Source organism: Arachis ipaensis, chromosome B6 (genome assembly GCF_059453495.1).
Source record: "Arachis ipaensis isolate K30076 ecotype BB chromosome B6, ASM5945349v1, whole genome shotgun sequence".
NCBI classification, from domain to species: Eukaryota; Viridiplantae; Streptophyta; class Magnoliopsida; order Fabales; family Fabaceae; genus Arachis; species Arachis ipaensis.
This window is the reverse complement of record NC_142441.1, coordinates 112,209,152-112,235,389: the sequence shown is the minus strand read 5'-3', so window position 1 is coordinate 112,235,389 and position 26,238 is coordinate 112,209,152. Positions and strand designations below refer to the sequence as shown.

At 34.8% G+C, this 26,238-nt stretch overlaps 1 protein-coding gene across 1 annotated transcript; it reads right to left on the bottom strand.

The window, feature by feature from the left end:
* Positions 1-1,910: 1,910 nt before the first annotated feature.
* Positions 1,911-26,019, bottom strand: NUA (nuclear pore anchor). Its single transcript, XM_088492103.1, has 48 exons — positions 25,523-26,019; positions 25,259-25,405; positions 25,036-25,134; positions 24,713-24,841; positions 24,517-24,609; positions 24,366-24,431; positions 23,185-23,274; positions 23,006-23,083; positions 22,635-22,744; positions 21,707-21,827; positions 21,519-21,611; positions 21,113-21,161; positions 20,410-20,513; positions 20,242-20,310; positions 19,788-19,928; positions 19,585-19,689; positions 19,383-19,496; positions 18,722-18,800; positions 16,620-16,672; positions 16,180-16,253; positions 14,851-14,953; positions 14,613-14,747; positions 14,413-14,511; positions 14,062-14,103; positions 13,892-13,945; positions 13,612-13,791; positions 13,472-13,519; positions 13,237-13,287; positions 12,624-12,707; positions 12,457-12,531; positions 12,172-12,356; positions 11,979-12,081; positions 10,733-10,849; positions 9,705-9,797; positions 8,960-9,118; positions 8,829-8,882; positions 8,186-8,299; positions 7,933-8,010; positions 7,370-7,519; positions 7,209-7,280; positions 5,246-5,401; positions 5,111-5,164; positions 4,743-4,809; positions 4,586-4,653; positions 4,376-4,504; positions 4,053-4,154; positions 3,712-3,886; positions 1,911-3,528 (listed from the first exon to the last, which is right to left on the bottom strand). Exons 1-48 carry the CDS (start codon positions 25,826-25,828, stop codon positions 2,216-2,218), a joined length of 6,180 nt encoding a protein of 2,059 aa, XP_088348229.1. The 5' UTR covers positions 25,829-26,019; the 3' UTR covers positions 1,911-2,215.
* Between the last annotated feature and the right edge of the window lie 219 nt (positions 26,020-26,238).

Genomic DNA, 26,238 nt, shown 5'->3' with positions numbered 1-26,238 from the left:
ATAATAACGATAATGAGAAAGATGAAGAAGATAGTGATAATGATAGTAATAGTGATAGTTGGTCCTATTGTTAAAAAGAATTTGGTAGAAATTTAAAACCCCACAAATTATTAATAAAATCCTCACAACTAATTTCTATTACTATTTAACGGATTTTATAATAGGTTTAATTACTCCGTTGGTGTTTAAAATTTTACCAAATTTTTAATTAGGTCTCTATATTTTTTTTCCTTTCAATTGAGTCCCTACATTGCTTTAATTTTTTAATTAAGTCCTTTTTAGTGTAAAAAATATTAGAATTAACTGAATATTTCTTTACAAATTAAAAGTATTTATAATTAAAAACTTAATTAAATCTTTGACTGCATATATTTTGATAAAAATATTATGTTAATTTTAACATTTTTAACATGAAAAAGATGTAATTTAAAGCAGGATCTAATCGAAAAAAAAAAATATAAGAATCTAATTAAAAATTTAATGAAACTATAGAGATCAACAGAACAATTAAACCTTTATAATATAAGGTTATTATTGTCCCAAAATAAATTATTTCGGGCTAAAATGTCCCCTTTTTTTTTAAATAGAGGTTACCTTGTCCTTCAAAAAAATAAATAGAGACCGACTTGAGTCTCTACTCATATTAAAATACACATTAACTCTTTTTTGTTGGTTTTAATGTCTTTTTTATTGGTATTATATTGTGATATTTTCTAAAAATCATTTCAAGAATATAGCCAAAAATAAAGTTAGATACACCGACCTATGATTATATTAAATATATTTAAACATATCTAAAGTATTTTATTTTATTAAGACACAGAAAAATACAAAATACATACATATCACACAAATGCTATATCTGTAATATACAAATAGATACAACTCAACAAAATTGTCCGACTTTATATGTTTCACGTAACTGCTACCATGAAAGCTTGGCTTTAAATATTATATTTGTTTTGTTCATTTCACTTTAGTCCTTGGCAATGGCACCCTATTATATTTTATTTAAAAAAGCCCCAAAAATTGTCGCGTCTTAACTCTTCCTTAAAAAAAAATTATAACGTCAACAATAGCAGAGTACAATATCTTCAAAAATCTGAAGATGCACATTTCTATTATACCAAATTGATCATCTATTTATATCTATTTATATTATATAAAAATTAATACTAACTTATTATGAAATAAGTTTATGCAATATTATTTTTTGTAATAATGTCATGTCAACAATTTTATAAAGGTAACACTAATTAACTAAAAAGTAATTATTAAATACAACTAATAACTACGTAATAAACTGTTATAATAATAGTAACAATTTTCAATTACAAATATTAAGAGTGTATACTTTTTCTTTCTTAAAACATCATTTATAGTCTTCATTTAGAATAAACAAGTCAATATTTTGGAAAGGGAAGAAAACAAGAGGAAAAAAATAATACGTCAGTAGAGTAAATCTGTAAATAAAACCAAAGGCTAAAGATGAAAACAAATATAGATGTAATTTTTGACAACTACAATAACCAAAAAATGTCTTCTTAATTAATAAATTTATATCCCTAAAAAAATAAAGTATATTTCGTTTAAATATTTAAATTTTCTTGAATAATTATATTAAACTATATTATTACTTAATATAATCAAATATTACTTTGTACAATATTTTTTTGCAAACCTATCTTTAAATTCAATATTAATTTATATTAACTAATCAATCTCTAAACATTATAAATTTATAACATTATCCTATACAAAACATAACACTTAAATTTATCCTATCTAGTATAATTAATTTATCTTGCTACACAACGTCTTTGTGAAGGAAAAAGGACAAAAGCTACAAATTTTTATAAAGATGTTTCCAATAATGAATGATAAATGAAGTTAATAATAACGTATCAAAATTTGAAAATAATCAATTTTCAAATTATAAAAAGTATTGGTGCATATAAAATTTTATATTCTAGTAATTAACAAATACTAGTGTCACAAATCTAATTTATCAAAATGTAAACCATTAATAGGAACCCATGCTTCCTATTTTGGGTACACATCCTTTTAAGACATGATAAACCATTGCATTTACGTGAACCTGAGCCCCATTTACAGATAAGATTCTCTCTATACTGCCCTATTTTTAAGACTACGAATGGTTTAGAATAGCAGTGCATGGTCAAAATAATTTAACCATACACACTATTTCGTTGATTCAAGACTCGCTAGTAGGCGGCCTGCGTCCGCGACCTCGTACGCCTCGACCACGCAGAACTCTTCCACGTGCTCTCCCACCAGTAGAAACTACTCCAGCCTGTCTCAATTGGGCCCTCTCTCGGGCTCGCTCTAACAAATTTATGGTGGTTGATGAACTGTTCAGAGGGGATGTCTGCTTTACATCGTCTGTTTCAGCAGGGGCTTGCCTTGTAACAAGTCTTGAGGAGCTAGTTTCTACAGCAATGGTAGCCGGTGCAACCTCACTTGCACTGGGAGTAGGTTCAGCCACCTGATCAGTCTCAACGGCAGTAGATGTCTCAACTGTTGATTCGTTAACATCGGACGCCTTGTCAAGAGTATCACCAGCCTCCTCTGTCAATTCACCCTCGTCATTTTTATCATCACCTGAAAGTACAGGAGAACTGATCTCTCCTGCCTCAAGCGCTTCATCATCAGCCCTAGTAGGGGAAGGTTCAGGCGTTCTAACAGGCTCAGGTTGACCTTCCCGAGAATCTTGGTTTTCCTCATTACCACCCTCAAGTTCTCCAGTTTCTGGCAATAATTCTCCCTCCTCTCTCTCACCAGCAACTGCAAACGATGACGGCTGGTTTTCTGCCTCAATCTGATCCCTTTGCATATCATCTGACCCCATTTTCAATTCAGCTGCTTGATCCTGATTCTCCTCTAAATCAATGGGCTTGTCATCATGTAATTCCTCTTGATTAGTACCATCCAAGTTCTGTGGATCGATAGCTTCCTCATCCTTTCCTACAGGTATTTCACCGTCTTCATTTTCAGCTTCAACGACTCCAGCATTTTGACCTTGTGGCAACTCACCCCTTTCAAGTTCCTCAGAAGCCAGATTAGTTCCAGTAAGTTCTGGAGTTGTAGCAGGTTGATCTTCACCGCTATCTCCAGGGGATTCTGATCCCTTCGACTTCTTCAACATGAGCGTCTCGGAACTCTTCTCCCCAACTGCAACTGATTCTTCCCGCAACTCAGAAGTAGAGGTAGGAGCGACACGTTTACGAGCTAACGGCTGAGATGGAGCAAAACCAGTTTGAGGTTCTCCCTCAGAAGGCCCAGGCTTACCTGATCCTTCAGCATCAGACATTTCTGTGTCACCTTGTGGCTCATCAGGTTTTACCAGACGAGGCCTGACCAATTTCCTACCAGTTTTACGGGGTTCTGCAGTTGGCCGGGAAAATGTAGGTCTTTTATCAGTATCTGTGGTGGCTTTAGGTGGTAACCCGCTTACACCAACAGCTGGCAAGGATACGACACTAGAGGTTGGTGCATGCACCACAGAAGCTGCCAAGTGTTAGCGCACTATTATTAGTATAAACAGAGGTATAAAAATTAATTATGCAGAAAGCCTGGTTTGAAATCTAGAAAATTTTCATTCATTGTTTTACTGCCTTTGCCAGACTCACGCCATAACTCACGTTTCTAAAGTAATCTTAATGTACACTGCAGAAAGAGAGGTTAATAAACCTGTAGCAGCAGCAGAAGTATCCATAACTGTCGTTGCATCTCCAAGGTTCCCATGGTCTCCAAGCTCAGAAAATACTGAATGAGCTTCCTTCTGAAAGCTTTCAACAGCAGATACATATGGAGCAGCTAAGTCATCAACATTGGTTCCAGAAAGAAGTTGAACTGCATTTGCTCCCTTAGAAAATTTATAACAAAAGCAAAAGGGGAAAAAAATCAATATCAGATCTGAGATTTCTTTTTGAGCTTTTATTAAAAACATTCGTAGGTTATAGCAAGTAACATCAGGTCAGAACATCACAAGGCAATCCCAGCTTGGACAAGCCACTATTTTACATCATTACCTCAGGAAGACTGCCAACATCCTTAACCTTTTCAACTTCCTCAGATAATCGTTTTAGAGCCTCTTTGTGCCTCTCAAGTTCATTAATGAACTTTGCTTTCTCCTGAAAGTAAATCAATTAATAAAAGAGAAGTAAGAAGGTAAAGAGGGAGTATTAAAATCAAATTTTAATAGGGCAATATTAGTTTTTGTAATTTTTCTAAACAAAAAAATTTGGGAAACATACAATGAGAGAGTCAACGTCAATCCATTATTGGGGTGAACCACAATGCATATTTAATCAAGAGACGCAAAAAAAAACAATTTAGGAAACAGGAAAAACACCTGCTCAACATTGTTGTAAGAATCCTTTATTGCTTTTTCGGTCTTAATTCGTCTGCCTTTCTCCATTCGATTTTCTTCCTTCTCCTTCTTTAATTCATCTCGCTGTCTCTCCACTGTTTTTTCAAGAATCTAGAAATAGAAATAACAAAATTAATACATGCTGGATAAAATTTCTTCAAAAATAAAGGGTTGAACCACTTTCAGGCAAACCTGTATTCTGGTGTCCTTCTCTTCTTTCATTGCATGATCACCAGTTGTATCAGTAGTCAACCTTTTCCCTGAAAATTCAAATAATAAATATACTTCAGCCACAAGTAAGCATAGAACTTGAAAGAGAGGGGGGGGGGGGGGGGGGGGCGCTAAGAACCTTGTTTGATTTCATCTACTTGCTTTGAAAGTTGTTGAACCTCCTTTGACAATGACTCGTTCTTGATCTGTAATTATGGACAAGGAAACATAGGATGAAACAAAATAATTGAAGACAACAAAATATCACCAAAAACAGAAATGGAGAATATATTAATAGGATAAAGGATAAGGATCCAGTAAATGAGAAATCTTTTAAAGTTACAAGAAAGGCTATCCACTCTTCAAAACAATAAATTAAATCATATAACCAGAACAAGGATAATATTCACTTTCACCATCCAAAAATTCTCATATTAGAGGATCCAATCGATTATTCTTTTTATGATAAATATACAACTATTTTTTCAAACAAAAATTTGTATACACCTTCCATGAACCCAGCATTTTCTTTTGCCTGTCCACTTCATGTTTTAGGCTAACCTGAGAAATTAATAATAACAAAATTTCGTAAGAAACAGGAGAACCTTCCAGAGCTTTTATAAGAGAGAATATGATGTAGACCTCAGATTGTGAAATATCATTAATTCTCTTTTCTCTCTCCGCTAGTTCCACTCTGCAATTTGATAGGTCTTGCTCCAAACGTGCAACTGAATCCTGCTTTACAGAAAGAGTTTTCCCCATTTCGTCTAGTTTAGAATCCTTTTCTTTGAGTCTTTCCTGATAAGATAAAATAAAATCAGTAAACACAATAATAAATACCAAGATGCTATATTGCTTAATATAGAGTAAAACAAAATATTATATCTAACAAGTGAATCTGTATACGTAAAAGTTAGTACTCCTCACAGATGAAAGATGCTACCTTTCTGTTTCTGTCGAGGAACTTTTACTACTTTCTATAATTATGCTAAGTAACATTGTGTTTGGTAAGTATCATGAGAAGAAAAAATGTATGGCTCTGTCCATATCCCAGTTTTTTGGAGGACAAAAAATCAGGCTACTTTGGGCCTATTTATATTCACATTCTTCTCCAAATAGGTTTGTATCTCCTGGTGTGTCTGTATATTTGCCTTCAGACAATTACCAAATAAACCCTAAGGATGTATTTAGTTTGTGTTTCATTTTCTATTTTCAATTTCGGCATTTTCTATATTCAGTATCTTTTTAAGAATAAAACAGACAAATACTATACAGGTCTAACTATTTACACTTTTTCCTTCTCCAAAACTTGAAAACAGAAAGCATTTTCTCAATCCAAACAGATAGCATTTTCTCTATCCAAAATAGTCTCCCTCTAGGTCGAGAACAAATAGTGTTAAAGATGGAACGATTGGTTAGAGCACATTCTAACGTGTAGAGTCCAATCTAACTACCTGTGTCAGCACAGCACTTAGGGATTACAAAGTAAATGACTAACTTATACCTAATATAATTCACCTATATATATTGCAATCTAAGCTATTGTGATTCGAATTTAGATTCGTCATTTTGAAGACTACTCAACCCAAATCCTCTCGGTTTTACTTTTACGGTAATCAGAGCTATCTAACAGCAAATGCAGAATGGATCCCTCTACAAGACCAGCGAGAGCAAGTGCCACCCTCCATCTGATCAACTCCTCTTCCACCTATGATTCTACCAACTCTACAATTCCCACTAGCCCAACTATCTCAACCATACACATTTTGAATTCTACGTACTTAATGTCCCCACTAATCCATTTTGCATTCTCATCTTTCATAATATTTAACTTGTTGACATTTTACTGCTGAACATCGGATGCCATGCAAGCACCATATTGTTGATCTTATGGATGTGGTAAAATTTGCTCATAAGCATTCTGGGTAAAATTCAATGCTTCAGTTAACATCTCCAAAAAATATTAAGTGCATGGGAAATTTTTTTAAGAGGCAAAGAAATTTGATAACCTAGCTAATCAACTGTTAATAAAAGTACCACTTTTAACTATATTCATATTTTCCTTATTTAAAATAACGGAGAGCAACTCTACCTATGTTTACATAGCCGGTCCCAAGCCCAAAAAAGAAGAGAGAAGGATTGTGTTTGGCATTCAACAGCCAATGTCGAATCCTTATGCATGGACAAGACGCAATGAAGTCATCGGATTCATGAAGCGTACCCCATCTAGTAGGATAAGGCTTTGTTCAGAGAATAACGGACAGCATTGAGACTTGCTTTTGATAGTATCTAAGCCTTTCCTCCAGAACATAATTACATATGTACCACAAATAAAACTTACAGGCATATGACTAAGCTATGCAATACTTCAACTATGGTGGCATCAACATGAAACAGAATACATGAGAAGGGTAACACAATTTACACGCTGATGATCCAAGACAGACAGGTACAAAGGAACATCTAAAGTTTTGAAGAGATACGACAGGATGAATGTAATATAATATGAAACACATCTCTAATGTGCAACAAAATCAACAGTTAAAACAGAAAGAAAATGTTACATAACAACAGTAAAGTAATATAAATGGATAATATGAACTACCTGCAAATCTCGAACAAGTTTCTTGCTTCGATCATAGTCCTCCATATTAATGTTTTTACTCCTTTCAAGCAACTGAAGTGAAGAAAAGTTTTAAAAAGAGATAATGATAAAAAACAACACAGTAACATTAAATGTTACTGGCAATGTTCAGGATGCAATACCTCAGAAACCTTATGACAGAGATCATCTTTCTCCCTTTTTAGTCCTTCAATTTCGTTCTTACAAAGAGCCAACTCCATTTCTCTTTCTTTCAGAAGGTTCTCTAGATTTTCAACCTCAGCTCTTGCTTTATGTGCTAGTTCACGCAATTTCTAATACAGATACAACATTGGGTTTATTGTTATTAAAAGATAAAAAACACATGCATAAGTAATAATTTTTTTTATCCAATTAGAATTTTATTCTTAAATTCTTCTAAAGATACCTTCTACTCTCTCCCTATAATTAATTGTAACTTCTATATCACATAAAAGGAAATTAAAAAATTATGAATAAAATTCAATTTTTTTACACTTGATTAGAATTTCATCCTATTAATAGTTGGGTTTATCACCAGAGAAAGAATAATCCTTTAGCAACCACTATTTTTTTTTTTATTTTACTTTTTACAATCAGTGGGAATATAATCCTTATATTGTTTTAAGAATACCTTCTACTCATTGTCACTATCTCCTTATAATTAATTGTGGTTTTATGACCAAAAGTACTTCATGTATTCATGTACCTGGCACTCCTCAAAATTATGCTTATTTTCTTCCCTAAGCTGCATGTTGCTCTCACGAAGTAAGTTCATCTCCCTAACCTGCAGATAATTGTTGAAAGAGGGGAAAAAGAAAGAGAGAAGGGGAGTGAGAAGGAAAAGAAAAAGGCACATTATTTGATTGATTATATAGTTCATTGAACACTACTATCAAAACAGGTCAGCTTAATATGACATCACAAGCAATGTAGCAGATCATGAAAGAAGGATTCTGAACCTGAAGTTGCAATGATTTGAACTCTTCTTCAGTGGACAAGCAAGATTTTGACTTTGCACGCTCAGCCTCTACTGATGCATGTGCAGATTCAACTGCCTTTAAAGCACCCTCAAGCTACATGAAACCAAGAAACCGAAGAAAAACATGTCATTAAATACACATAGCAGATCAGAAAAAACTCCAGACAAAAATGAATTTCTTTAGCTTAAACCTTCAAATGAACAAACAAGACTGAAATATATTGCTCAAGATACGGATTGTTTGAATGAGAATAAATACAAATTCTTATATTATACATATATACAAATTGTTATATTACTCATGCAATAGAATCAAGGTCTTGTTTTACAAATAGAGGTCAGTCTTGATGCAACAACTGGGAGGTCACAAAGCTGAATCATAACAATAGCTTTTAATCTCTCCTGATGCCGCCATACAAAGAGTATGAGTAAAGAAATCAGGTAACAACTCAAAGTATTAATATTAGAGCAACGTACTGTAAAATGTTAAGTACATATTCAAATCATTCACCTTTCAGTTTTTTAGACTACCGTATGATTTGAAGAAAGCTATAACTAACAGTAGCATGATGCTGACACACCATGCCATGACAAACAAGAGAAAGATGGATCCAATGTTTTACCTGCAACTGTAGCCGCAGCTTTTCCTGTTTCAAAGCTGACACTTCTGTTTCTGACTGTGAAAGTAGAGAAATTAAAATGAATATACAAATATACAAGCGAAACAAATTTGCTGCACATGACAAGGATTTACAATTTCTTTTGAATTCCGGAGATAAGTCATCACAGCTTGAAGACCAGCATCACCAATTGTATCTGCACTACTACTTCCAGATGATATACCAGCAGCATTGCGTTCCTTCTCTGCCCTCCGAATATGCAAAGCTTCAAGATGGCTATGAAGTATTTTATTCTGAAGGAGGTTGATGACATCAATCACACAAGTTGAAAGAAACCAATGCAATAAAATATAAAGAACAAAAACAGTTCACACTATGTGGGCTTGCCACAAGGAAGAAACAGTGTTACTGCCTGCTATCAAATACAGTTTATGGGCATGCTGTTTAAATTGCATTACAATGTGACTCATTTTTTCTTTTATATTTTGAGTTGAAGATAGAGAAAAAATCCAGAGTTAGGAGGAAGAGGCCATTTGTATGACCAAAAAAAGAAAAAAATCAAAGAGAAGACAAACTCTCACACAATTACTGGCAGTGGCACAGACTGCACATTGACAGTAATTAACTAGACTTGCTAACTGTAACTGATCTCAGGTTGCAAACTGCAACCAACACTCACCAAAGATACCAAATAAATTAACAGTCCTATAAATAATGAATTCCTCATATACACATCAATGGACCACAATTTTTTAATGTGTTGGTAGACAACAGTTTAATACTAAACAATAAGAGCAAGTTAGGACACAATAATTCAACAAGAACACTGAAGGATAACTGAATAAGGCATAAGTCAAACTAAACGGGTGAAAAGAAAACCTGCTCATTTATTTCATCATATTTCTTCTCAGCATCATTTCTTGCCTTCTCAAGCAATGTCTTCTCCTCTTCCCACTTAGCCTTCAGTTGACTCTGCAAAACACAAATATGCAAACAGGGTGAATTATCGGTACATCAATCCAGAAAATCAAACAAACCAAAATTTCAGTAAATAGGAAAGAATATATAAAGTAGACAAAGCATAAAACAAACTGACAAATGCAACAGTAAACCACATGGCTTATAGGGAAATCCCAGTGCAGGAAGAAATGAAAAATCCAACTGAACTAGCACTATGAAAGAATCACTAGACACACTGTGCAAGTTTCACATGTCAGTCAAGAACATGTGCATTTGAAGTTCCAATTCATGGTATTGCCAAACTGCCATTGCCAACCTCATTCAGAAGATACAAAAAGGGAACAAGTTGGACTGGATTGCCATTTTCATCCAAAAGACATAGGAACACTCAGCTTTCTCTGAAACTCTGAACTGAAGGTCAAGTTTGAAATAACAATTATGAACCTGGTGAACTGACAGATACCAGCTGTAAACTTCCTTACTCTCACTCCCCAGTCCAGTTATTCACCCTATACTGCTCCATTTTACCTCAGTATGTGATGTTCTTATTTATGTGATTCAAAAAACCTTCTATATAATGTAGTATTTTTCTATTGAACTCTAGCAGCAATGACAAGAAAAATGTATATTTTAAAGATGTCCACCATCTTAAACCAAAATACCACTCACTCAACTTTCTAATGGAGAAAAATCATCACTGTTTCATTCAAAATAGAACCGGAAAGAAGAGACACACAGCACCAATAGATACAGTAACTTGATCAAGTGACATTTCACTACAATTGCAACACAGCATAAGTAAAAGCAAAAAATATAATAAGTAAATCAAAATAACACGACGTGGAATTTCTATAATAAACAATATAAGAAACAGGAAAACACACTAACTGCATTCATGATGAAGTACGCAGAGAAATAGAAGATAAGATTAAAGTTCGAAACTTTACATTTTCAAATTTCTGAGCATCAGCTAGTTTTCGTAATTCAGATGCCTCACCCTGCAGCATGGCTAATGCTTCAGATGTTCTTTTCAACTCTTGAATTGTTTCGGATTGGAGAATAACCTATGATAATATATGTCACAAAGGGATTAAGTGATGAGAAAGGAAACAAAGTTTTCCGAGAATATGAGTATGCAAAAATAAATTAAAATAAAATAAATTCATCGGACAATTTAAGGCCAGAAATCATTGGAGAGCCAGGGTCAGCACTATTTGAATGGTGACTGGTTTCACCACAGGTGAAATGGTCTCCGAGTAATCAGACCCAACATTTTGGAGAAAAACCTTGGCATCAAGGCATGCCTTGAACTTGTTGACACTGACTTCTGGGTCCTATTTTACCCAGAACACCCACTTGCAGCCATTGGCAAGTGTGGTCTGGGGGAAGAGGCACTAAGGACCAAGTAGAGTTAGGACCTGAAATTCTTCTGTCACTGCAACAAGCCACTGAGGTGAGTCAAAGGCATCACCTACAAACCTAGGTTCGAGGGAAACTACAAGTTTAGGACCAGATACTGGTGGTTGTGTTTGAGGTTGAGAGGAGAAGCTTAAGGTGGGGCAAGGTTGAGGCTTTGCAGTTCACGCTAGGAGTGTATGTGTGGCTAGGGTTGGTGTGAGGACCGTTTGTGTAAGGGACGTGTGTTAGGGGTAGGTAGGAGGCCTCAAGCCATGGACCGAGTGACTAGTCTGTGCTAGAATTTGTGTGTTTGGAGGTATGTAAGGGTCAGATACGGAAGGAGATGGAGAAGAAGGGCAGGTGTGCAAGGGGAAGGATGTTCGATTGAGGATGCAGAAAAGAAGGATCCATCAGCAATGGCCGAGTCACCAGCAGAGGTGACGGAGGAGGATCCATGCCATGGTAATTTGAAGCTCTTGATACCATAATAGAGTTGGAGAATCTGTGAGAGTAGAGAGAACTAGAGAGAAACAGGATTTGATAATTCTGAATAATGAATCATAATATCACTGAAACGGTGCTTATATACATAGAGAGGAGTGAACTTCATCTAGCAAGAGAAAAGGGGCAGTAGAGTCATTACACACTAACAGATCAGTAACCACTTCTAGCTTCTAGACACTTCCCTCACTCTATTAGTGTTGTTGTTAAGAAATTTAGTATTGACAGTCACCAAAATTAGGTTAAACTTCCAATGCACGACTCAAGCAGCAGTCAAAGCAAACATAAGTAAACCTGTCTTTCATAATTGTCTTGAGCAGTACGCCACTTCTTATGCTCCTCATCCAGCTGTTCTTTAAAGCCAGACATTTGAACTTCCATTGCTGATATTTGAGAACTACAGGCAGAAAAAACACCTAATACATAAAAAAATAAAAATAAAAATAAAAAAAGCAGAATACTAAACATTACAGTATACACAACTTACCATTTGGCTAAAATTTCTTCCTTCAAAGTTGTGATTTGAGCCAAAGCGGATGCAAGAGCCTTGTCTTTGCCTGCACTTGCTGAAGCCACTTCTTCACATTTCAGACTAGTTTCATTTTCAAGCTCTGCCACCTTCTCTCTAAGTGAATGAACTTCAGCTTCTAAAGCCTTCTTTTCATTCTCAGCCTACATATGATAATGAAGAATATAAACAATTTTTAAATACAATAAAACTTCAGGATGATGTAAGACAAACAGCTTTGAAGATCTAACTATAGCAACTTACCTCTACTTTGTAGTTCTCATGTGCAGTTTCTATGCGCTTGAGTGCATCTTCATTAACCTCAGCAATGCTCTTATACTTCAATGTAAAATATAAAATGTAAGTAGTTATTAGTGTGAAGCACAAAGTTAATCGTTTTAGGGATAAAGAAACAAAAACAAAATGAAAACCTGTAGCATGTGAGCTTTGTTAGCATCAACTTCCTCTTTCAATTTTTCAATCTCTGCTTTTGCTGTTTGTAGTTCACCATCAACCTGTGTCAGTTGTTTTACGGGGGCAATGTTATGAACAAATACAACACAATTGATAATGACTTCAATTGAAAGGATATATGAAGCGCTCCACATGACGCGGGATCTTACAGTCAGTAGACAAAATAATTTTTACTTCCTCTTATCCATAGATTAAATGGCATAAACACTACACCAGAACCCCCCCCCCCCACCCCCCCGCGCGGGAGATAAAAAAAATAGAAAACAACAAAAACGACCCCCCCCCCCCCGGGAGGTAAAAAAATAGAAAACAACAAAAACAGGGAAAAAAAGCACACACACTCAGTCTCATAGACAGAAGATAGTAAGTCAAGTGCTATTTTTGTTTTATAATGAAAATAAATTATCTTTTTAAAAATAAAAAGGATAAAATGTCAGGTCTGATTTTATTATGCTGCAAAGCTTTTATGTGCACATTGGTTATGTCTCCATATTGGAGTCACTCACTTCATATAATACAAACTAACTTAGCAGCAGAAGCCAAATTAAGTTATTTGTTTTCTACGCTCACCTCATCACTTGAGCTAGATGGAAGTCCACTTACACCAACCTTTTCAGAAACCTACAATCAGTTATCAGTAATAAAATAAATTATAGTAAACAGAAAAACTAGTATAGTGTATTTCCTTCGATGGAAAACCATAGACATGCAGTTGAACTTGCAAGTTTCTCTACATTCATGGCTCTTGTGTAACTACAAGCAAGATCATTGAAAAATAAAAGAAAAACTATAGAAGAAACTAAACCTTATCGTCAACGGAGCCCATTTTTCTTTGAAGGCCAGAGAGTTTTGCCTGTGTATATGGAACAAAGTAATCTTCATTGTCACAACAGTTTGCTAAGAGAATTTTTCCAGCATATAGAAGTGTAAATCTAAAACATGCACCTCAGCCACAGCAGCCCTAGATTCAGCAGATGCAACAGCACGCAATGCATTAGCTAACTCTTTGCTCAAATCCTCAACCTGCCGCATAGTGTTCTTTATGGTTTGATCACGGTCTTGCATGAGTCTCCGCATATTTTCCCGCTCTTCTTGTAAGTCTCTCTTGGCCTCTGCCCATTCCCTCTGAAAAGGTACAATTTAACCCAAAAAGCACTTTCTCAAGTTGAAAAATTATGGTTCACTAGGTGATAGGAAGTTTCATATGGAAACGAACAAATCAAACCTCTAATTTCTTTATATACTCTTCCTGTTTTACCCTCTCTGCAGCTCTTGCCTCCTATAGATTTCGAACCAATAAAACTTTCAAAAGAAAATCATAAAAGCAAAATGGAATTGGGTTGTACGATAAAAATAAAAGTAACAATAACAATAACAATAATAACAATAAGACACCTCTCGAACTTCCTCAGCACTTTGTATGGTACCCAGGCTAGCCTGCAACAGAAGCATAAGATAAGCATCATCTTGAATAAACATAATATAGCAAGCTAACATAAGCATCATCTTGAATATGCATAATATAGCATGCAATCTCTTGCTTGTTTAGTCAGTTAGAACTAGGAAAATCATGGAAGATCAAAAGGGTTCAATCTACAAAAATGCTTTCATCCCCTTATCCTTACCGTACCCCACAATCTCACCCAATACTCATTTAGGGGACTCACCAGGAGTCCATTAATTAGACCAGGCCCCTTGTAGTTCCTAGGTCATATTGAAAGAACACAAAGAAGAAATTATCAGTACCTGCAGGCGCTGCACCCTTTCGGATAAACTACGAACCTCATCAGATGCTCTCTTTTCAGCATTTGATAATACTTCGTTTTCACGCTTTAAAACAGAGAACTGACAAATAAGGGCAGGCAGTGAGTTAATAAATAGGTACTATATAAAAATGTTACAAAAAGTGAAATCTTCTCAGCACTGTAATTGAATAAAATCTTAACCTCCATAGTAACTCTTCTTGAAAGCTCCTCAGCAGCATTCAATGACCCGGAACTTTCACGTAATTTTCGTTGGTAATCAACAATAAGCTGAGAAAATTCCACATTTCTTGCTAAAATGCTATTTGCTTCAGCTTTCTAAAATATCAACCCAGAATCCATGAATTAGTACAAGACAACCATGAAGATACACAAAAGTCCATTACTTCTAAAATATCAACACATTACTTCCATCAATTACCTGGTGTTCGAACTCTTTCATAAAACTATCAAGTCTCTCTTTAGAAAACTTCGCCTGGAGTTCCATTTTATCACGTTCTGATCGTAATACAATAATATCACTCCTGAAGATACACAAAAGTCCAAATCATGAAACCAATCAAGCTACACAGAATTTATGCAGGTTTTAGTAAAAGATGACTGATAAAGAAATAAAATTATTTAAATTAGAAGGATTTTATTATCCACTGTTCCGTTAAAAGGGAGGATTATTATGAAGTATGAAAAGCAACAACAACCTCAATATCAGATCTAATAATATTCATACCAGAAACTGTACAAGACTAGTGGTGTACTGTGACAACCTCAGTGCCATAATGCTAGCTCATAACCCGGTTTTGCATAATAGAACAAAAAAGAATGGAGTTGAAACGGAAGGAAAATTACTGGTTGCTCACATTCCCACAACTGACCAGCCAGTAGATGTGCTGACCAAGGCTGTCTCTGAAGCTAAATTCCCGAGTTTGAGAGAAAAGATACATATAACAGTTTCAAAGTTATAGAGAGCCCAATTTCAGGGGACATAATAGAGCAGTTATAGGAATTGCAAACTAGGATAGATTCCTCCCTAACAGTCCCTAACTAACTTATGTTTGTAAGGACCCTTCTACCCCTTTCATCTAGCATGCTGAACACTCTCCTCATCTATGTATATAAGTGCTGGTTCAGTACTCTAATATGAGCAGGTTCTCATTTCTACAATTCTCTACTACTCTCTTTATCTCTCAACTTTCTCTTCTCTGAAACTCTATTAAAGAGTTTTATTGAACAAAATTTGTATCCCGTATGTTTAACCAGCATTGAGGTTAACCAAAGATCAGTAAAGAGTGATATATAACCAGCGATCATGAATATGTGTCATGTCAAAAGAAATTTTCATTATGTCAGACACAAGTTACAGTAGCTGCCATATCAGCAACATAAGGTAAAATACCCCCATGTAGCTTACTCTGCAAATCATCTCTTCCAACTATATATTCTCAGGAAACAGTATTAGCACTCATAATAAAAAATATTTCAGATTCTCTCAATCTTTAAATCTCTGATTTTGTTACTTAGATGCACTTTTGTAGAAATTATGGTAACAAAATATTAGAGACCAAATAGGTTCCGTGTAAATGTATTGAGCAAGAGAGAACCTAACTTTTTATAATTGGCATCGAGTTAACTAGCTCCCTACAGTACATAATTTGCATCATGTCATATTTTAATGTAATTACTTCTCACAACAGTATACAAAATCAATATGATGCATCATGAGAGAATATCTTAGAATAAATAAACAATTTACCTAGCCTTTGCCAAATCTTCCTCAAGGCATCTAACACGCTCTGCAGCTTTTTCCAAGGACCTTTTAGCCACTTCCTTTGATAATGAAAACAATATATATTACAAACCTTTGATATAAAAAGCTCAACAAAAAGACCTTAAGCTTAATGAAGTTAGTCGTTGAGGTGATAAAAAAGAAATCATCTATGGCCAAGTGAGACATTGATTTATATACTGTAAACAAGAATAACTAACGAAGCAGAAGACTAAACTCTCCTTGCAGAACTAACAAAAGCTAATATTAGTTAAATGGGCTTGCCCACATTTCAACTTTCAAGCTCAAAGGGTTTTTCCACGAGAGGAATCATATATAATGTTCTTAATGAACATGTGGCAGAGTGGGTCCAAAAAAGAAATATGGAATTGAAACATTGTTTCCGATAATCAAAACATCTACTTTACCTGTGAACTATCAATTAAAGCAGCAAGGTCATTTCTACCGACATCTTTGACAACTGAAAGATATGGAAAGAGCACTTAATTAACAATACTTTATAGCAGTTGTCGTCTAAAAATTAACGTACAAAATGCTTATAGCTTTGTTAGGATACAATGTTTAACACATATTGGCATTCTATGCAATAAAAAAATGATACTTTACTGCATATACAAACTCTTTCTGGTAAAATAAAATTTAAATAGTGTTTCACACATTTCTCTGTCAGACAAGCAAAATCAACATGCAGTGCAAAACTTTTCAACTGACATACAACTGAAGTTTTATTTATTTATTTTGATAAACACATGACAAAGAATACAACCAAGGAGGTTATATGTAATCTTCTAACCTAGGAAACAGCACAAAAACAGAATACAAACAGGCGCAATAATATAGAAAAATCTTTAACAAGATCCATACGACAAACTTTTATGTTATCACAGCAGTATTAACACAAAATTAATTACATAACTGGGGAAGGAAAAATGCAACTAACCCCTTGAACTTTGGCTCTTATGCCCACTACACTCTTACTTTCAAAATATTCACTTGACAGCCGTAAGATGTCTCTGTTACCTTTTCATACAAAATTACCCCTTCACTTTAAGTGTTTTATTGACAACACCACCCTTTATTATAAACGAAATTTGAAAAGGGGGAAAAGTTAACATAAGGCCTTTTCTGCACCACTTGACAACTTCAAAGCGGCGCATTGCAAATTCAAAAGTTTTGGGGGTAAAGTGCATGTGAGCTTAAAGTTCAGAGGTGTTTAATTACTTTTTTCACTTAAAATAAAAAAGTACTATTCTAGGAATACCGGAGAAACGGGTACATCAGTACATATACAATATCGATATGACAACTATTTTACATTCTTTGTGCTACCATTCTCAAAGCAATAGAAAGAGTACAAGATGAACATAGGAAGCATATAAAGAACTTACTACTAAGCTTGAATAAACATAGGAGAAAATATAAAGAAGAAAATTTTATTGGGGATAAGGGATGAACATAATAGAAAAAACAATAGTACAAGATGGATAATTGGATATCTAGAAGTAATAGCAGAATAAAACAGAACAAAAGAAGACCAAAAGTGCTATAATAATATGTGCTTATATTCTAACTAAAAGGTCTTGGGTTGAAGTCTTGGAAGTAGAAAATTATATTTTTATGAATTATATACAATGAAGGGAATTTCAAGAAAAAAAGTAGTGCATCAAAACTGTTCCATATCCCCATTACATATACATTATTCCCCAAAGTCATCCACCTAAATCCTTGCATTATGCCACAAAAGCTGTCTACAGCTTGTGGCTGAACAGCCTTTTAAAAAACTTCTTAATCGAGCATCAGTCCAAAAAGCCCCCTAAAACACATAAATATAATTACTTACAGTTAAAGACTCTTGGGTTAACATGATTTGCACCCCTCCAAAATATTTTCTTAATGGAAATGTGGAATAACAATAGAATTCAATTTCAAGCATGACCATAGAACATTACATTTCAAGTACCAGGAGAACATGTAAAAGCAGCAGTAAGGGGAAAGAAACTTAAAAACAGAAACCAATTAAGGTAATAACATTGAATGCATTAGCTATATTTCTCATGGGTTTAAAATATGAACTGAAAGTGAATTGAAAGCATATGGGCAAACACCAAAACAAAGAACCACTGACACCGAGCTTCTGTCTCAAGCCCCTAATATCTCTCAAAATTTGTTGCACAAAATTATATACACTTGAGAAAAATGCAACAAACATATATTTTCCTTTCAATTCTGCTACATATACACGCTATATAATAAACACCGTTTTGACACCAGTATTTTATTAACAACCAAACACATGTTCTCTTTGTCTTGTTAATTAAAAAATAATTTAAGTACACAATTAATTAGTAACAACTGTATTTTTATACAAGTGTCAAGAGTGTTTGGCGTATGGATAGTATTTTTCTTTTCCTTTTACCATAAGTATGCTAATAGATAGCACTTCTTTTTTATTGTTCTTTTATTTAAAAAACAAAATTAAAAGAATAAAAATAAAAACAAACAAACAAACCTGTATGAGCTTCTGAAGAATGGGTCTGGGATAAATGAATACTATGCTCTTCCTCATACAACCTCTTGTACATGGCAACCTACATCACGTAGCAACAATAAGAACTGATTGACAGAAATATCAGGGTAACAAAACAATGAAAAGAGTTAAAACTTTGATAACATGAATACAAAGTTTGGTGATATAAACTTCCAGTACTTGAATTCCACATGTATAATATGTTATATGTTCTTCACCCAAAGAGAAAACAGCACCACATGGCAGTTTTAACTAAATGAGGCCAGCAGCTACATGGTTCAGATAATTCTAGTCCTGTTATTAATTATAGTTCAGATTATTCTAGTCTTGGATTTTGGGCTCCTTTCTAAAACCCAAATCCCTATGTATCCTTTATTTCATCTAATCTACTATTAGGTTTTTGTTAAGTATCTAAGGAAAGTGGGAAACCACACCTTAAAAGCTAGCTAATAAGGGGGAAGAACCACTCTCCTTATATACAACATCAAGCATCCCATACTATTCGATGTGGACTTTGAGCACCCCATAATACCCAAGTCCCTAACAGTTTTCTACAACGTTCTCAACAGATGCCAAAACCTATGGCAGAAAAAAAGAGCACCCTACCCCATGAGATATATATATATATATGATGAAAACTCACTGATGTATGAAGTGATTCAATCATGCGCCCTTGCTCTTCAGCTCTCTGCAGAACAGCAGCAACCTTTGCAGCAGCTTCATCAGAATGTTTTTTCAGCTCTAGTTCCAACCTCTCCTACAATTTATAGTAGAAAGGGGTAACAAAAAAAGAACCATATGTTATCAAGAGTTTGCACTGTGCTGATAACGAAAAGTTAACTGACCTTAAACTCCACCTCCTGATTCTCAATCTGGCCAGAAAGACTACGAACAAGACTTCTAAGTTGAACATTCTGCTCAACTAGACCATTAATATCCTTGAAGGTTAACTGCATCCAAATTTGAATTGAACAAATGTAATGATGTATCAGACAAGTTTGAGAAATAGAGAACTGCTTATTGGAAAATCAAGCCAACAAAGCCGTACAAGGTGCTCTGAGATTATTTTTTCAGCTTCCGTCTCCATATTTGTCCTTGAAGCTATATTTGCAACATCTTCAACAATATCATACCCAATGGATCCACAACGAAGTTGTATATCTCGGCATTCCTTCAAAAGTAATGTCACCTGCAATGAATCAATCATTTTTTTTATTAATAACACATAATGGATAACCTAATACATTACAACACCGATTTAATTGCAATTAGAACAACCACAAAATCTTCTTCCACTTAAAAGGGCCTGCCCATTGCCCAATAAACCAGATGAAATTTTTATTTTATTTTATTGGTATTCCTTTAGCTAACACACTTACTATCCTCCATCATGACTACTGGCATTGACAAAAGCTTCAATCAAAGCTTAAAAATAAATACACTGATAAAATAACAAAACACATTATCAACTATTAGGGAACAAAGAAAACCATCATCTTTACCTGTTTTTGAAGGTCATCAATTTCTTTCTGTGCAAGGTTATAATCCCGTTCATGCCTTCTAAGGTCAGCCTGAAAAAAACAAAGATGAAAAAGAAAAGTTCAGAGCTAAATTTTACATCTAACGGTAAAAGATTAATCAATAGATAAAATAGTATTTTATGTATAAACCTTCAGTTCCTGAATACTTTTCTCCAAGTTAGCATTTTCAGTCAAGGAGTTCTGCAATTTTTGGTTCATTGAGGAGTATGCTTCAACCATCTTTTCATGTTCCGCTGCATGGAGGATGTATAATAAATATAGTGTAAAAGCCTAGCCTATCTTCGTTGTTTTTGACTGAGTCTAGACAGTTATTAACAACAATGTAACAATGACCATGCATGCATGGTGTGAGAACTGGAATCAAATAGATAGAAAAGGCCAATTAATAGTGAATAACCCAGATTTGGGCAGAACCAGAGCAACCTATCTTTCCTCATGTTATTTAAGAGAAAATAGAAGAAAACAGTAAAGGGTATTTCAGACCGAGAGGTTTGCATCTTTCCTACACTTCCAATTTTTTTCCAGTCCCACCCTATAGAGTTCTAACCTCCTCACCACAATGACAACACAATAGAGTTGTTTACGTGCATTTTCCTCATTGGATACCAGTATGGTGACTATCCTTCCCCAGCAATTAACCGTCTCAATGAACCATTAGTCATCACTTCCTTGTAAATTTATGTGTAATAATGAATATATATTTAATTTGTTTCATGTCTTTCTTTACTGAGACATGCACCTTTCAGTGCCTCTCAGCAAAACTTTTTTCCTTTAATATCCTCTATTCACAGATTATTTAGCAAGCTCCTAAACAATCAATGAATTTATATACCTCTTTCGTGTATAATAGCTTCAGCCTTCTCCTCTAACTCATACAGAATCTGTAAACAAAAAGTCAGCTTCAACATACTGTACAGGAGGGATATCATATATTCAAAGATCATACAATTCAAAATAGTGTATATTTGTCAATCAAGAACAAACAAATGAAATAAATTGAAATTGAATGAGAGCATAATTTACAAACTCCACAGCACCAGCAGATAGTTGTACTAAGCCAAATCATGTAAGCATGACATAACAACAAAACTACTAGTCAATTATAATATGTGCCAAAAGGCCCAACAAAGTGACAAACTAAAACAACAAAATATCCTTCTTTCTGATACTCGAAAAACACAAGGATCTTCAGAGAAGTCAATTGCAGCATACAATGTATAGACAAATGTCAGCCATACCCGATGCAAGATTGCCTCTGACTCCTTTCTACCCAATTGCTCATGTCTCAGTGCATCAACAGCTTCTTGATATTTTGCATACATTTTGGCCAACTTTAGCAAATAAAACAATACAGTAAGATCATTTATATACACATATCTAAAGAAACGACAACACCAGTACAAGAAGTAATGGTTTGAGAACTCACACTCCATCCATCTCTCAGGAGTGAAGCAGCTAATGCTGTCCCAGAGACACCAACAGGAATTTTCGTGACAAGCAAATTATTTTCATCTGCCATATTATCATCTTCAATTGATGCCGTCCACCTGTGATCCAAAAGAAAAGGTTGAAGAAACTATGTCAGTGCATATTGTCATTGAAGAATCACACAACACAACACATTGAATATACATTTAGATAGACAATGGCCTACACATTATCTCTTAATCATGGCCATGAAAATATATTGATAATTTATTTCTTACAAGATAAAAATGTACTAAATTATACAACAGGACTAATTTATACAAAAAACGTCTCCCTACTACAACTACACTGCCACAAACCCACCATGAAACAAATCAGAGTCTCTTGAGACAATTAGTAGAAATAAGTTTGTTCATTTAAATTTCTATTCATCACTAAACCAGAAGAAAACTTCCCCTAATAGTGAATTGCAAAATTAAGTTATATAATCTGATGTTTGATCAACCATAATACTCCAACACCACAAAGCAAAAAATAAATCCCAGCATAAGTAAATTATTAACTAAACTAGCAAAGAACATGACAGAATAGCATGTTTCCGCCATTTGGCATCAGAAATTTGTGGGACATAAGATGTCAACTGCATCACAAAGTAACTTCAATCTGGCAGTACTGATATCTTGAAGAATGAAGTGGCAGGATTATGCATAAATCAGCTCATTTTTACTCATAATGATCCATCGGCATCAGAAATTTGTGGGACATACGATATCATACATCATCTGAAATGTAAATAATTGCTAAAATATACAATGATGCATCTGTGGGGCTTGACAATTTCAACAACTTATGCCAAGAAAATTCAGGAAATTAGGAAAAATATGGAAACTTGAGTTCAAAGGAGCAAAAAGTTGTGATCAGCATACGGTTCAGCAGCAAAAATGCTGAGTGAATGATCACTTGGCTCAGTTGTTTTCTTTCTTGCCTCAATTTCAGCTTCAAGCCTCTCAAGCTTTCCTTTCAAATCAGCAGCCTCCTAAAATGAACCGAACAGAGCACCTTAGCACATAACATAGTTTGACAAGAAATCTACTACGCACAAATGAAACGAGAACAAAGACAAAATGTCATCCAGCATTCACCATATACAAGTATAACTATAATAATAAAAAATACTTTCCAGTTTACGGAACCATATTACAACAATTATTATTTCTTCAAAAATAAAAACAGATTACACATATGAGAAGAAAGCAAATAAGATTCTTAATATCAAGTGACTAAAAAAGAATAATACCTTTTCTGCCTGATTTCTAGAAGTTACTTCCTTCTCCAATCTCTCTTTATAATCATCTTCAACTTGCTTTAGTTGGGACTGTTGAACAGAAACAAGCAACATTAAATAAATAAATACACAATTTTCAAATCTAAGCAATTCCAATCCACAGTAACATCATAATTACAATCAAACTTCACCTCTATTGCTTGGATCACTCCCTCTAAATCTGCTGCTTTTCTTGACCACTCCTCAGAACTCTCTTTATATAGATCATTAAGCTTGTTAACCTAAAAATTAAATAAAAAAATCAATATACAAAAATAATTTACAAAGTAAATGAGAAATCAAGTTTATTTTATAATTTTATTTTCTAAAGAGGGGACCAGAGTTTATGTATTGCCTAATCAATCTTACTTCCACAAAACATACATCTATGCCCACAAACATTATCTAGGTCTGGGATGGACTTATTTTTACACTTCAATTTGACTCTCAGGTGTTCTGCTCATTGCTACTTAAAAAAGGTTACTATCTCAATTATGCAAAGGCTCTGGCCAGCATCGTGGCACCTTTGCTGCTTTCCTAAGAACTTTCCTACATGAATTTCCTTTTGTACATTTCCAGTCAGCATCATAACTGCACTTCACCTATCTTCTATTTCATAAAATTGACTTCACTGCCAAATCATAAACTCAAATATTTGGCAATTTAGAAAAACAACTCCAAAATAAAAATAGTCCATACATTTGAAGCTGCACATATTAATGCTGGATAGTGAAGCAGGGCATAAAAAGACTATCTTCAGCAGCTTAGATATCAAAAGGTTAGTGCCGTAGCTTGTATCTTATCATTCATCAGGCCACTGTCATACGAGGTCAGTTGTATCCTAAAATATAGTAAAGTTTAGACAATAGAGGATTATTTGTACACCTCTAATCCTCTATACATATGTATTCCCTGTTGGGAAGACATTCATTTGAATTAATGAAACATTGGAAATTCAACCTGTTCTCTCAAAATCTCTCTCTAGTTGTCTCCCTCTTTTCTGAAACTAATGTATGCTGTTATCTACTATCTATCCCCTAACCTCCGCCCCCCGCCCCTCCGGGCGGGAAAAACTTGCGATAGTTGGTACGGAAAATTAATCCAGTAGTCACATCACATGACTTTATTATGTTCCACCCCCTCCTTTATTTCATCATATTCAAGATTGCAAGAAACTGTCTTAATTCAGAATCGAGATTTCTCATTTCCTTTTGTTCAATTCCTCATCTAGTCCAAAAACATAAAAAGCAGAGGAGTCTACATAATTAATCTGTATACAATGGCTGAACCTATTAGATTTTAATAAAGCCAAAGAATTCCAGAATTAACTCACAGTGGAAAGTTCAGCTGATAATCGCTCTTCGTTTGCTGCTGCAGCATCTTTAGCTGAAATTAAATCCTAGAAAGGAAAAGGAAAAAGGATCAATCAGTAAAGGGACATAAAAGCAACCGCAATTCAAGATGACCCATGGAATATTTGCAACCTCTTGCAAGGATTTAAGTTGTGTTTCTAGTTCCCTCACTCTATCCTTATTCCACTGCAGAGATTTTGAGCATTCACTAAATTGCCTCTCAACCTGAAAGCAATGACAATAAATCAAATATTATCAAAGGAAACACATAAGAAAACAAATTTAATAAGATTATTTTTTTAAAAAAAAAATTAAACTAGATTATTACATCTGCAAGCTTGGAAGACATGTCAGCGTCCAATTCTGTGTGTTTCTTTCGAAGCTCAAAGTAACTATTAACTTTATCTGTCAACTCATCATTAAGCCAAGCATTCTGTCTCTCAAGAATCTCCTTCTCCTGCTCACACACGTACACACAACATACTCAGATGCAACCAGAGAATTCCCACAAGAACAATAAATATATTTAGACACAAATTTGATTTCACAGAACAGCAACTCCTTTAAGGAATTGAATCCAATTTCAATAAACATAAAACAGCTTTGTAAAACAAAGGAAAGTAAAAATAAAAGAGAATAATGGGAAAACACCTGTTCAAAGCGAGTACAAGCAGCCTTAGACCTTCCCAGCTCTGCTTCAAGTTCACTTATTCGGGCCTCCTTCTGAGCAGCATTCTCACTCATATGAACCTTCAACAATAAACAGCATCATCAAAATTACTCTTCACCCTAACTAACAAACCAAACCACACAAAACAAAACCAACACCACCTGAAAATTCAGATTCAAAAAAGTTGAAAAAGAAAAAGCTCACAATCTTATCAAGGTAGCTCTTGATGGTAGCATTTTTCTCACTAAGCTCCAAATCCTTCTGATCATTGAGCTCAATCAGCTGCCTCTTTGATTTGTGAACCTCGCTAACCTCCGTCCTCAACCTCTCTATCTCCCTATCCTTCTCAACCTACAAAAACCAAACAGAAGAGGGGGAGAAAAGAATTAAACCAGGACAATAAGACGGGGAAAAACGCAATTGAAATTTCGAAACATTTCAAAGCGGCAATGTTGAACAATTCAGTACCAATTGGAGCTGGACTTGGTGGTTCTGCGATCGTACGTCTACGAGGTCACGGTTTCGCCGTTCGATGTCGGACTCGAGTTCAGAGACACGGTACTGGAGGGAGGAGAAGTCGGAGGCGAGGGTTAGGAACTTCTGCTCGACGAGGGAGCAGTTCTGCTCGGCGTTGATATCGGCGGCGTGTGACCGGGCACGGAGCGTGTCGAGCTCCTGGAGAAGGCTGCGGATGTAGGCGTCAGCCTTCGCCGCAACAGTGGCGCTGTCGCCGGAGCACCGCGCGAACTCCTCGTCTGAGAGGAACAAAGGCATCGTTTTTGTGCCCTAATTACGGAAGAAAGAGAACAGGCTTTTTGTCGACAGAGGAAGAGAGTAATGGAAATCAATTCAGAGAGAAGTGGGAATTTTGAAGAGAATGGAAACGACCAGAATTTTGATGAACGTGAAAGATTTAAACGGCTGCAAAATACCCGACCCGGTCCAGCATAAATATTCACCCCCAAAATCTAGAGGTAGATGGTAAAATTAATCCCTAAAATATCATTGGTTTTTTAAATTAATCTCTAAAAATTTTTTTAATTTAATTTATTTTTTAAATATTTTAAATTAATTGCATTAATTCTTTTGTTATTTTCTTTGTTGATGGTACTAAAATTTGTTAATGTGGCACATTAAATGATACTACAATACACATAACAGATTATAAATCTTAATTAATTATT

What these genes read in the sequence shown, in the direction of transcription:
- NUA (XM_088492103.1), bottom strand. Translation starts at nt 25,828, where the DNA reads ATGCCTTTGTTCCTCTCAGACGAGGAGTTCGCGCGGTGCTCCGGCGAC. An exon ending in CTTGTACTCGCTTTGAACAG is followed by an intron (nt 24,842 to 25,035) that starts GTGTTTTCCCAT and finishes GTGTGTGAGCAG; the next exon opens with GAGAAGGAGATTCTTGAGAG. An exon ending in TGGGCTCCGTTGACGATAAG is followed by an intron (nt 13,288 to 13,471) that starts GTTTAGTTTCTT and finishes AACTGATTGTAG; the next exon opens with GTTTCTGAAAAGGTTGGTGT.